The sequence below is a fragment of the Quercus robur genome, chromosome 3 (genome assembly GCF_932294415.1).
Source record: "Quercus robur chromosome 3, dhQueRobu3.1, whole genome shotgun sequence".
In the NCBI taxonomy this organism is placed as follows: domain Eukaryota; kingdom Viridiplantae; phylum Streptophyta; class Magnoliopsida; order Fagales; family Fagaceae; genus Quercus; species Quercus robur.
Genome location: NC_065536.1, coordinates 50,254,855 through 50,268,806, shown reverse-complemented (window position 1 = coordinate 50,268,806; position 13,952 = coordinate 50,254,855). Strand labels below are relative to the sequence as shown.

Here is a 13,952-nt window from a genome sequence, read left to right as displayed (position 1 = left end):
CACACTTATGCTATATCCGTGTTAAGTTCAAATCAATATACAATATTTATGGCCAAAATGGACATTTGTCCCTTTCACCCAAAAAATGTAGCAAAATGCTCATATTCTGAAACTATCTAGCAAAATGTCTCTGTTTTGAAACTCGATTTTTAGAATATCGAGTTTCAATGTAAAACTCAATTTAGTGAAAATCGAGTTATTTGGAAAAATTCACATGGAACTCGAGTTCCATAATTTTTTTTTTATTTTATTTTAAGTTTGATTGCCTATAACTCGATTTTCTAAAAATCGAGTTTCAATATAAAACTCGATTTTTAGAAAATCAAGTTTTAAAACAGAGGTATTTTGCTACATTTTTTGAGCGAAATAGGCAAAAGCCCATTTTTGCCCAAGATTTCAATAAGAACAAAAAACACTAACTTTCAAAGTGAACATAAAAGAAATGACAACAAGATTTTGAAAACTTTCGATGCCAACGTATTCACCCTTACATGTATAGGTAATAGAAGTGTTTTTGCTTTATTTCATTGTTAGGGTATTAGAGCTAAGGTTTAGAGTTTTATGATTATAGCATTAGGATTTGGGATTTTAAGATTTAGGGTATCAGGGGATAAGCTTTAGGGGTTTAAGAATATAGTTTAGGGTTCAGGGTGTTCTTCGATTTTAACATTTATATATGATAGGGAACAAATTTTCTATTAAAAAAAGTCCTTTTTTTTTTTAAGGGGGGGGGGGGGGGGGGTTGTTGTGAGTTAGACATAATGTTGACTACTTTTAAATTTGTAATTAGACATACTAATACAACCATGTTTGTTGTTTTGGCATTTGTTTTTTGCTAAATTGCAAATTAAGCCCTCTAACTTTGACATGTTTTTTATTTAGTCCTTTAAGTTTTATTCTTTTCATTTCCATCCTTTGACTTTATTTTGTTTCAATTTAGTTCTTTTGTTTAGTTCCATTTAATTTTGCCTTAAGTTTTAGTATTTGTTTCATGATTTTGTAAATTTCCTTTGTTGCTAATAAGTTCACGAATGATGACATGAATGGATTAAATATAGGTTTGAACATAACATTATATGACCATTAGATCTCTATATAATAAATAAATAGACCATTAGATCCAAGAAGACCAAGTTCTAAGTTGAGCGGGGTGAATGTCTAACACCTTCCATCTCCATATTTTTTAGATTATAGTTGATACAAGAAACTGTAATTTTCTTTAAAATGTAACTAGGACCAAAGGCTATGTATTTTTCGATTTTAATTTCTTTCTCAAAGCTCAAAGCTACAATGTAATCTCAAGTTTTCATTGAATAAAATGTATCTTTTGAATTTTTTTTTTTTTTTTTTAAATTTAAATTAAGCAGCAACTCTAGTGGGTATAACATTGTTGGTTAGATAACCATTTTGAGGACCATCGCCTATGGAACATGATTCTCACAACCTGACTAAATATATAATAATTAAAACAACAATCCTTCAAATTGTAACAATTGAGCTACAAGGCTCTTGGCTAAACAATATCAAATTGTAACTAATAACTCTGTTGGAATAAAAGCAAACACTAGAAAATACCACAAGCTACAGGCAATTGGTAAAGCATTTAAACCCTTGCTGTACAATTGATTGGCACTGATGGTCTTACATTTTAGCTTTCACATGAAATTTCATATCCGAACACAACTAGTTTCTTTCCAATCAAGGATCTAAGGCTTACAGATTGACATACAAATACATGTATTCCTACCCAAAAGTGGAAAAAAAAAATAATAGTAAAAAAAGAAAGAAAAAGAAAAAGAAAAAACCCAAAAAATCCATAAATTACAGGGGCCTGTACATCTCCTCTCTGAAACAAAAAAAATACGTGATGCCCATGGGAACAGGACAGAAGAAATGAAAAAGATGATAAAACAGAAATTTACAACACTGATGGCCTAACACTGATAAACTGAGTAGTTCTTGCTTTTCCAGAAGAAGCTAAAAGCTTTCCCCATCTTCCTTCTAGACATCGATTTACATAGTGGCTTTGAGTCTGGACCAGCCATGGCATTCTTAGTACTTTCAGCCGGCTGCACTTCAGCAGGTGGTTGGTCTCGTTGTCGCTGTTCCCGAAACAGCATCAAGAGTTTCTGAGATTTATCTTTCCCCCTCGAGGTCCCATTCACCGAGATTGACACCAACGCAGGTATTACCCCTTCTTGTAGAACCATTTGACTGCATTTCTCATTTCCATTACACAAAATCAAGAGACATGAGGCAGCCTGCTCCTGCTCAACAGGTTCACCAATGTCCAATATTGATGCCAGTCCGCTAATAAGACCAGGTGTTGATACCATTTCATTCTTACCTGACTGACTTGAAGCCAAATTTATAAGGACAGCTATGACTTTTTCTGTCCACGTTTGATCACCAGAGGCAGCAAGAAGCGATTGGAGACCGCCGACGATGCCAGCTGAAAGAAGGCTCGGAACATTAGAAGGAAGGGTAGAGAGATTAAAGAGGGCATGAAGGGCATCAAGCTTGCACTGGGGTTCAGGATTAGCTCGAAGGACCTGGGTTAAAAAAGAGATTGCTTGACCTGAGCCAACGATATGCTTGCCTTCTTCTATTAAGGATAAATTCAGATAGAGTGCTGTGGCACACCCATGGGAATTGGGATTGGAGATCATCTTCTCCAACAATGGAATTACTCCTGCTGCTAACATCATTTCCTTATTTCTGGGTGGGCAAAAAAGGAAACAATCAATATCCAAATTTTCGAAAGATCTTCATTGTTTACCAATTTGTAATTAAAAAAAAAAAAAAACACTTAAAAGAAAAATTTTAACATGATACACAAGTCACTGGGACCACATAAACATAGGAGTTTCAATTTTTCAATAAAGAGATAAAAAGTCTAACACTTCAACTATTAAAAAGGAATCAACAAATAAAATATCCCTTATATCTTTTTTTGGTGATAAGTAACTTATCCCTTGTATCTTTGGGCAGCTTAAAATTATTGTTAAGAAAAATAATGATAGAGAAAAAGTAATTTAATTATGTTCTTTGAAGGACATGTAAGGATTAGTATATAAATTCAAAAATAGAAAACTGTTCTCCAAAAAACAGCTGTCAGCAAATAATGCACATTTGAATCATCCATTCAAGGTGGATAAGATGGTTTACATCAATCTTCTTGATACCACGATTACAATTGATGCTTCATGTGTGTGTGCGAAAGAGAGCGAGGGAAAAAACAAACAAATAAATGACATTTCAAAGAGAAAGTGGACACATTCATCTTCTTCATGCCATGTGTGTGTGTGTGTGTGTTAGAGTGAGAGAGATGAGACTACACTTCAAAGGATAGTGGAAAAGAAATTACTTAAATTTTTCAGTGTCAAATTTTTTTTTTTTTTTTCAAATGAAGAGTTGCCATTAAAACAATAAGGAAAATATGATGAGGCCGTTACAACCGGGATGCCATTGAAGAGTTCAGGAAGCCAATTGCAGGGACAATACATTCATATAATACACTGATTATATAAGCATTTCTCAAGAGCATATTAAGGCTGACTACTTTTATCTTAACATAAGAAAGAGGAAGAAAAGATACAAAGATAAATGGTAATCATCATAATAAAAAATATAAATATAAATAGGTGAGGAAAGGTCTTCATGCACTCAATATGTCATTACAACCAGATCATTGTGATAATTATGAATTTTTTATACTATTACTACCAAAACTATAACAACAACAGCAATGATAAAGGAAGACAAACAATAACGATGACAACAATGAACTGATGACTGTTATGCTAATTATTATGTCATCACAACCAGATCATTGCTAGAATTATGTTCTAGTTCTTCTTGGATGGCAAGGACCATCTTTAATGTTTTAATGCTATCATAACTCCTTTAATACTTCCACAAAACATATGACCAATGGTACCTCCTTCCCCTATAAAAATAAGGGTGGAGGGTTAGTCGTGGGTTCACAAGCCACTGGCTATGTGTGTAAAATTAACAATACAAAAATAAATTAATTAATAAGGGGTTTTTTCAAATATTATTACACTTGGGACTTTGACCATTTGACATGAGTTTCAATTTAGTCCTTGGAAATTTGATTTAAACAATTAACTCCTACATTAGGTTTGTAAAAAATCAAACCATTTGTTACTATCTTCCATTAAAGCTTCATGGACTTAATCATGTGACATGCACATTATCATAATGCCATTTCAAATATATTGATGATATGACTTATCAAAAAAATATATATTGATGATATGGTAGAAACCATGTGTACATCACAGAACTAAATCCGTTAGTTTTTAGCTAAAAATACTAGCAGAGTTTAATTTTTCATGAAGGTGGTAATGTCCAAGGGGTTAATTTTCAAAGTTCAAGGGCCAAATTAACACCCACATCACAGTCCAAGAGGTATAATTTGTAAAACGCCAATAAATAAATAAATAGATAAGGAAAATGGTCGTGTTTGTTATTATACTCAGGAAACATTGAACATAGTACGTACTTGCTATTGTTGACAGCTAGGTTGAAGAGAGCCATGGCTCCAGTTTCCTGAGCCAATACATTCCCTTCCTGCACAGCTGAGTCTAGAAATCGCAAAAGAGCTTCCACGAAGCCATTGGCCCCCATAAAAATCCTGCCCTCCTCGTCATCCTTCAGCAACAACCTTATTTGTTCCACCACTTTGCACTTTCTCCTCAAATCTCCTCCCTCATTCAAGACAGACAGAAAATTCTGATAACTGTCCAAAACACCAAGCTCAGACACTTCTGGCTTACAAGACAAATCTTCTGTTTCATTTTCTTCAGCTTCCTCTGTGATACCAGCCTCTTCCATGATAACGCTCTCTTCTAAAGGAACAACCTTAACTCCCTTCAATTTGCAAGGACCAACACTGTTCATAGATCTTGAATTTGCAGACTCAGACTCAGACAATGCCAGCCTCCAATAGTTGAGGTCAAGAGACTCTGGGGGGCCATCAGGAACAGACACTCCATTCTGTTCACACCAAGAAGCAATTAGGCCCTTTACACAGTAATTAGGAGTCAACGAGAGATGAGAGAGTTTCTGTTGAGTCTTTGGGCAGGTGCTATGCCCATCACTGAACCATTTCTCAATGCATATCCTTTCATATGTTTGCCCGGACGCAATGATGACTGGATCATACATAAGTTGCAACGATATTGGACACCTTAATTCTTCAGGCGGATGAATCATCTGCCCTGATCTTTTATTATTTGGCTTGAAATTAAAAGAGCTAAGTTTTGACAGATGCCGTTCAAAGGCATGACAATTGCCACCAGGTCCACCATCCTCAACAGAACCCTGAACAGTAGGAGAACAAGGTGTGGAACCCTGTGAATCATTGTCATCAGATATCTCACTTCTAAATAATTTGGAGTACTTTCTCATGAGATGTAAAAGATAAGCCACAATTGATTCTTTCCTCTTATCTTCCTCTGCACGAGCTCTTTCTATGAGTTTCTTGAGAGCTCTTCTCTCTGTAAGAGCTACTCTAGAAGAGGTTATGCCAAGTTTTGTAGCAGCCTGGTGAAAACACTCTAGCTCATTAGTGTCATTACTGTTGTTGAATTTTTTGCCCTGCTGGAGCAATGCAACAATTTCTTCACCAACTTGCTTCTCTAACGGATCGAGTGCGAACACAGTATCCTCAAGTTCCCTCCCAATATGCTTAATCTAAAAGGAGGTTCAATTACAAAAGCAGTTAAAATACTTCAAAAGTAATGTAGACAAATGTATTAGCAACAAAAGACCACAAGACAATACCATTTAGGGTCTGTTTGGATACAACTTATTTTTGCTGAAACTGAAAACTGAAAACTGAAAGCACTGTAGTAAAATAATTTTTAAATGTGTGAATAGTACCGTGGGATCCATTTTTAATTAAAATTTGGGTAAAAAAAGATATTTGTGGGTCCCATGAACAATACACAGGACCCACAAACAGTGCCATTTCAGATCAATATGTGGCTGTCCAAGTGCTAGTGGGTCCCGTGCACTGTGCACGGGACCCACTGACAGGTTTGTCCCCCACGTGAAACCAACTTCAGGTAAAAAAAAAATTAAAAAAAAAAAAAAGAAGGAGAAAACGTGAAGGAGAAAAACGCAACATGAATAAGTGCAATCCAAACTGCACCTTAGAAAGATAATTTTATGGTTAGCCTTATACAATTTGAAATGAATCTATTAGAATATGATCCCCTCAAGTAAAGAGGTATGTCTTGTTAATATCAGGCCAAAACCTGCTAAGGAAGTGTAAAGATGTGACAAAGTCATCTAGAGGACCATCCAGCATGTGACTGATGCTGAACTATTTGAAACAATCTGTAAATATGTGACTGAGGAGGGTGGGATGGGAGTTTGATCAGGAAATGTTTATTTTGTCCCTTCCAGGCAATAGGAAAATTTTCTTATTATTATATTGATAGGGAAAATACGAATCCCAATCCCATTTCTTAAATCCCCCACACAAATCACTATCTGCTTCAAGTACCAATTTGGTTACTAAGACAAGGATTATCCAAAGCTATGTGATGGAAGGCCAGATCAAATATTTAAAAGTACATTCTTTTCTTCTCTTATTTCTTTGGAAGGAACAACATTAGCCCATACAAGCCAAAAGGGAGAAAGATTAAAAGAAATCCTAAAAAATTAACACTTACAAGCTCTCTTTAAATTAATTTTAGAGTGGATCCCTCCACATGGACATGCAACACATCATTATGAATATGAAGCCTTAATATTGGTTTCAAAACCAAAATGCTAGGCTTAAACTCACTTGGAAGTCAAGTATACGTGTCTATAAAAATTTCATGTTACTTGTCTTCAAATTTGTTTACTCACATCACCTCATCAACTTTGACCCATACATACTATCAGAACTTATAGATTGTACAGGTGCCTGTGGCATCCAATGTCATGAAATGGGGCATGTATAAAGATGCATCTCAGCATCAACAAAAATAGAGGAAAAAGCCTCTAGCAAGACTGCCAAAGCCATGCTGAATAAAGGAATAAACTTCTAGCACAACCATAAGAGCACTCCTATAATAGCTTTGCCTTCTTGACCAGGATATAATATTCACCAACGTCTAAGGTAATCAATTTGGGATTTCCATCACTGCAGAAGAGTCCTGGTTGAAGTTTCATTTCTCAAAAAGAATTGAAATTCCCTCCACACATCTCATCAGTTATCACATATACACATGGACAAAGCTTCCTAAGACACTTAAAATTTTGCAAATAGATTCACTGATCTGATGTGACACACATAAGGAATGACAAGATTGTATATAAGTTACAGGTCATTCAATGAGTAGAAGAGGGTCATCATGAAAGCATAAGACCTTAAAATCTTACATTTCATACATAAATAGCAAATAAAAAGATGATAGAACTTAAATATAATCACCTGAGAACCAATTGATTGCGGAACAATATCGTCAACACGCTTGAGACTATCTTCAAGTGCACATCTTGCCTTCTCAAATTTTAAAAGAACAGAATCCCCAGTTATAGCCTGCATGATAAGAAAAAAATCCAATGGTAAAACATTCTTAAACAGAGACCTTCCCTTCCCCCAAAACCAGAGAGAGAGAGAGAGAGAAAGATAATGGACAACTTATTCCTCTACCTAATTAATTTAGTATTAAAAGGAAATTTAGCTCACTCTATGATTTTGTGACTCATATTCTCACTATTAAAATATTAATGCAACAAAACAAGCATACCAAGTAAAGTTTACTGCATTCTGAGCAGTGTTGAAGAACATTCTTGGCCTTCTCAAGCGCTACATGTAATGAACATAATGCCTGAATTCCAGATTTGCTCCTAGGCCGTGCTGCTTCCAAGGATGGGAAAATTGATAATACTTTGCAATAAATTGCAGAGAGTGTCTTGCACATTTCTCCATGTAACTGCATAAGGAAAAATGTTAAGAGCTAAGTACCCAAATTTACGGAACCTCATTTTAAGTACAAACTTCAAAGAGTTTATGCCAAATAAAAGAATTCTATTGACCATTGTCTAAAATAAGGAAATCCTTTTGGAAAAACAAATAACTTTTACTCAGAAACTAGATGACCAAATTCTTGCCAAACTCATATAACCAATACAGCTTCAACTTGCTAGTGAATTTGTTTGTGAAAGTAGAATTCATTATCTACCAGGGAAACCCAAAGCAAAATTGTTATATATGATTATCACAACCTAAAGAAAAGAAACTCTCACGTGCCCCCCACCACCTAAAGAAAAGAAACTGTCACATGCCCTATACATGCCTTCATATGAAACCCAACTCCAAAAATCAATCATCAGAAACACCAATTGTCAACTAGCCTTTTTCTAAAATAAAATAAAAGAAGCATTCAAAGCATAAATTATGAATATTCCTTTAGAAAAAGCCCCATGTGACAAAATGAAAAGGCAACTGCATACGTACATGCATATGTATATGTCCCAGAAATATATAGATTTTTTATTTTCTTTAGGGAAAAGACCAGACATATTTCGAACTACTGAAAAAAAAAGTTGTCCAGTCCCATGTAGATGGGATTGCAGCTATTTAAAAATAGATTACAGATTACCAAATAATTTCTTTTAAAGAAAATGTCAAATCCAAACTAACAGTAGTCTGATTTCAATCCAGACATTGCATCGATACCTTGGCATCACTTGCCGCAAATAAACTTTCTTCAACCTCTATAATGTCCATTATTAAATTCACCGCGAAAGACTAGAGAAAAGCTTTATTAATCTGCATTTAAAAACAAAATCACAAAAAGTCAGTAAAGGTAATAGGAGACTCTCTGATTAGCACAAGAAAAAAAAAGCAGTGACAAGTCGAAACTGCTACAGCTAAAGATCCTTTGGTTGAGTTAACTACTTTATTTGCTAATAAACCCACACCCATACATGTTAATAAAAAAAAGATGGAATCAACAACATGGCAAACCCAAAAAGAAAAATAAAATAAAATAAAAGTTACAATTTCACTGTTAGTGTTTGTTTGCTCTGAAAACTGATGAAAAAGAATATACAAAAAAGAGAGAACTAAAATTAACTATTACACCTTTCCTTTTTAATGCATTACTTGAAGTGAAAGAGCAAGACCCAACAAAGCCAATTACTCTATTAGGTAAAAAATATTAAAAAGACAATTACTTTTGTTTGTCCAAAATTTTCTCAGCAACCAAACAGAGCTTTGGATAATAAAAAAGAAGAAATATGAGACTTAGAACACGGAAATTCATTTAAATAGATATATAACTTAGAACAGAAAACTAAAACTTGATTACAACATTCTATAAAACGCAAACTCTCTACATTACAATTGATTTTGACATTTCATACAAACAATTACATTTCGAAACTCAAAAACCCAAACAGAAACTAAGGTTCACACAAGAATTATAAACACATAATTGATTTGGACATTTCATCAAACATCTGAAATTCAAAACTCCAAAATTAAATTTTTTATAAAAATAAAAATAAAAATCGAAAATGACCTCAACAAAGATCCTTAAGCTTTGACGAAGCGAGACTCGAAAATCAACATCAGCTAATAAAATTCCAAATAAAGCAAAAATAAAAAATAAAGATATCCAAAATTATAGGAACCACTTAGACCAAAAAAAGCCAGGTCTACCTAACTTTAAAAATAAAATAAAACATTTATTTTTTTTATTTCATAAAAACAAAATCAAAAGCTCAAAAATAGTGTTAAAAAATTTTCATAGAAAGCAAAATCTATACCAGGAAAATTGGAATCCGCCAAGGAGGCTTCATACAAGAGCATTTCCAAGAAAACCACAGGAATTTAGGGTTTCGTTGATCTGTGAATTTCCATCTCATTACAGTTTTTAGGTCTTCGAGGACTCGAATCGAAGAGAGAAAGATAGATAGAGAGAGAGAAAAGGAGAGAGAGAGAGAGAGAGAGAGAGAGAGAGATTAGGCTTTTGGGTTTTGGATATTCTACGGGGGCTTAAGACATTAGATGGTATTGGTTAAGAATAATGGAAATAGAATTTTTTAAAAACTTTAGGCGTTTGTATATTTATACTGCTAATATAAATATTATACGCGGAAATAAAATAACTGTGAGAGTGGGACTATTTTTTTTATTTTAAATTGTTTATTTTAGTGTTTTAAAAAAAAATAGAAAAATAAGATTGGGAAGAGGGAATTGGAATTTCCGCCGCTTTTGTCTCCCCGGTTCACCGGCCGACAGCTGCCGACTCCTCGTTTGTCGGTAAACAGATCTGTCATAAATGAATCTGATTGACCATTTTGTCCTTTTTATCGATTTTTTGTTTTTTGTTTTTTTTTTACCTGGTCTGTGGGAGAAATCTCTTTTTTATAGGATCGATCCTATCTCTCTCATATGCTATGAATTTGTGAGGTTTTGTGGTTTATAATTACTTTGACATAGTTATTTCGGAAGGAAACTTCTTTCAAACTATTACTTGGTGATATCTACTAATTATTAGGCTATTTTTTTTGTCGCATGATCTATTTAATGAATTATGTTATTTATTCAAATAATTTAATGAATTATGTAATTTAACATATGTGAGTTATTTTATGAATAGTGGCATAATAGATTACTTTGGAGGAAAATCTCCGCATAAATTATTATGCGGAGATTCCTTCAATATATTAGGATTTAAATGATTATTTGTCTAATTTTAGTTACATAATCTATTTAATAAATCATGTGACTTATCGTATAAGCTGCTTTATGAATCGCCACGTAATAAGTATAACTATTGAAAAAGATTATTTTAAACTAATTTGAAAGAAAATTTATTATAATTGCTCTGCCAATATTATCCTATAATGTTTGGATCTTATTAAGAAGCTGTAGAGTGAGAGGTGGAAAAATCCACAAATGTTTCATTTGGTCGTGTATAAAACTAAGGTAATAGTCTTTTGTATTACAACAAAAAAGAATTTGTTAACTCAAATAAATTCAACTAATGTCGGTTAGTATAATGAATATAAGGGAATCTTACAACCAAAAACAAAAAGCATTTGACAATGTAAGACAGACTTTGTTAAGATTTAAGAATCCCATAAGGCTTATACTAGAATAAATAAAAGAACTAATAAAACAATGAGTCATCATAGTACTTCATAATTCATATGCCAAAAGAAGGACGTGTTCGGTTCAAAAATTTCTTTTATATGTAGTATATTGTACTTGATTTATAGAGACCTAAAGTAAGAAATATGCTTGACTTAAAGCATTCAGCAAAAGGCATCATGTACTTGTTGTGTACCCAAAAAAAAAATAGAAATAATGTTTTTTGCTAAAAGTAGTATTATATACCTTTATATAGGAAAATTGATTCTCGGTAGCTAATGGCAATGGAAGTCATCATTTCTCACACACTCATACCTCACTAATTAATATATAAGAATAAAAATCTTACGGTCGACTTTGAAGAGTATTCGACTATATATTTCATTAACCATTAATTATAGTATGTCACATGTTTATTTTTTAATAAAGATTAATTTTTAATGAAAAAATAAAAATATGGTGTGGGGGTCAAAAACATTGTATAGAAGTCCTAAACAATAATTCTTGATTAACATAACTAATTTCTAAAAAGTGGAGAAGAAGAATCCACAATAGGAAGATCAAGCAATTAATCAAAGACAAAAAAGTTGGATCATGCGTTTATATATGAAGAAACGTTGTTCTAGCTGTTCTGCTCTTAGTTGGATTTGAGGGATATTTGTCTCATCACCTTCTTACCCTACCATTTCTTGATCATGATGGAAGACTTTTGGGAGTATTTTCATTGTTTAGGCCAATCATTCAGCATTTAAATTAATATGACTAACATTAGGTGTGGGATTTCATTAATGCAAAGGTGGCTATTATATTGGACTTTGTGTTTCCTTTGTCGTGTTCCTTGAAGGAAGTGTGGGTGATGGGTGGTCCCTGCCGAAGGAGGAAGTTGCTCCATGAGCATTAATCTTTGTGATCTCAGGAAAATGGTTAAAGGGATTACCTTGGTAATGATCCTCGGGAAAGGTTGGTATTATAAGTTACCTTAGTTATGGGCTTAGATGGCTTCTATTCACCAGAAGACTTTTTTGACTGCCAACGAACTCTAGGTTGAGTCCACTCCTCAAATTTACCTCTCGGGATTTAGTCCTCGGGCTGGATTTGGGTCTACCCCCACATATGGTATATTGCAATAAGTTAAGTATAAAATGAAACATTTGTAATGAAACGAATTTTTTTTTTTTTAATTCCAAAACGAAAGATTATTATTTCTTCAACAAAAATATAGGAAATTTGTACCAATCAACTAATGAGCAAGCCACTAATTTACCTATATTGTACTCAAAAGCTTAATGCTTAAATCTTAATGATAAGTTTTTACATGGAATATACGCATGTTCTACGAGGTTGGTCAACGCTTGTCAAGCCTCTTCCAAAAAAAAAAAAAAAAAAAACACATAGTAATCAGAAAAGTGTGTGGACTGTGGAGGGGTAGTTTGGACAGTTTTGAAAAGCTGAATAAAAATGATTAAATTGGCAGCGGATGTCTCCATGCAGGAGTACGGGAATAGGAATCCCTAATTCTGTCTGATTATAAAATAGTAAAATAAAAGGGTGGGCTCACTCCACTCCACGTGGTTATGTTTCTCACCACCATTTTTAACCGACTCTTTACCGACCAATGGAACTCTTCCGATTGATCCTTGTTTTACGGAATCAGCTGCAGTATTTGATTTTCCCCAATCAGGGCTGGAAAAGACGAGCCACAACTCGCCCGCGTGGCGAGTTGTAAGCGGGAGAGAGATAATGATGATGATGGAACTATATAAAGTCATCTTTTTACCGCTCACAATTAATCACGTAAGCGAATTGTAGCACAAATATTATTCGTTCTTATCTCCAAATGACTTATAACAGTACTTGCGCGGCGCGCTATTTCACCACCTCACTCCACACTTTCTTTTGCTTTTTTTTTTTTTTTTTTTTTTTTTTTTTTTTTAAGAATAAGAAGCATATGTTTTTATGTATTGTGCTTAAATTAGTTCGTCCCTCTCATTCCATGTGTGCATTTATTGATTGGTTGAAATTCTAAAATTAAATTTTCTTATTAACCTATATTTAGCTTTGCATTTATGAACTTTGAAAATTGGTATGAAAAAAGCACCAAAAAATTCATAGTAATACTATTAAAGTATGTCTAAAAGTCTTGAAACTCAACTTACATATTCTAGTATTTTCAACAGAGACGTCTAAGGTTCAAATCTCTTTCCTTCTTATAATTGTTGAATTGATTAAAAAACACAAACTATAAAAGTGTGTTTTGGATTATGGTCTTCAATATTTTGATACACCATTTCAATTGAAAAATTGTACCAGAGTTATAAAGAAACAACAATATTATTTTAAGTTCTATAGAAAAAAAAAAAGAAATTTCCCCATGAGCTTTGTATAAAGCATAACAAGTAATTCCTTTGCCTAATATGTCATTACCAACTTTAACAAAATATTTGATAAATGAAAATCATATTAGAGCATGCTGTTAGGATTTATTTACAACTTATTAACAAAAATAAGTTGAAGGAAAACCATTTTTGGCCAACAAAAAATTATGACTTATTTTTAGAGACTGTTTTTTACTAAATTTTTTTGAAAAACAGCTTTATCTCACATCAATCTAAATAAGGGAAGTTATGAGATTTTTTTTCAACTCATTTAAAATTTCTACCAAACATAAGAAAATTAGATAATTTTATAGAAAATGTTTTTTGGAAAATGACTCATTTTCTAGAAAATATTATAGCTGAAACAACAAAGCATAAGGCTTTAAAAAAAAAAAATGGATGGCACCTTAAAGTAGTTTCTATACTATTTTTTAAAATGTTATTAT

At 33.2% G+C, this 13,952-nt stretch overlaps 1 protein-coding gene across 1 annotated transcript; it reads right to left on the bottom strand.

The window, feature by feature from the left end:
• Positions 1–1,595: 1,595 nt before the first annotated feature.
• LOC126718222 (U-box domain-containing protein 6) lies at positions 1,596–10,070 on the bottom strand. The gene is made up of 6 exons (XM_050420318.1): positions 9,802–10,070; positions 8,708–8,800; positions 7,776–7,961; positions 7,457–7,564; positions 4,529–5,721; positions 1,596–2,718 (listed from the first exon to the last, which is right to left on the bottom strand). Exons 2-6 carry the CDS (start codon positions 8,756–8,758, stop codon positions 1,935–1,937), a joined length of 2,322 nt encoding a protein of 773 aa, XP_050276275.1. The 5' UTR covers positions 8,759–8,800; positions 9,802–10,070; the 3' UTR covers positions 1,596–1,934.
• Positions 10,071–13,952: the final 3,882 nt, after the last annotated feature.

What these genes read in the sequence shown, in the direction of transcription:
- LOC126718222 (XM_050420318.1), bottom strand. Translation starts at nt 8,758, where the DNA reads ATGGACATTATAGAGGTTGAAGAAAGTTTATTTGCGGCAAGTGATGCC. An exon ending in TTGCGGCAAGTGATGCCAAG is followed by an intron (nt 7,962 to 8,707) that starts GTATCGATGCAA and finishes TTCCTTATGCAG; the next exon opens with TTACATGGAGAAATGTGCAA. An exon ending in CGCAATCAATTGGTTCTCAG is followed by an intron (nt 5,722 to 7,456) that starts GTGATTATATTT and finishes ACCTCCTTTTAG; the next exon opens with ATTAAGCATATTGGGAGGGA.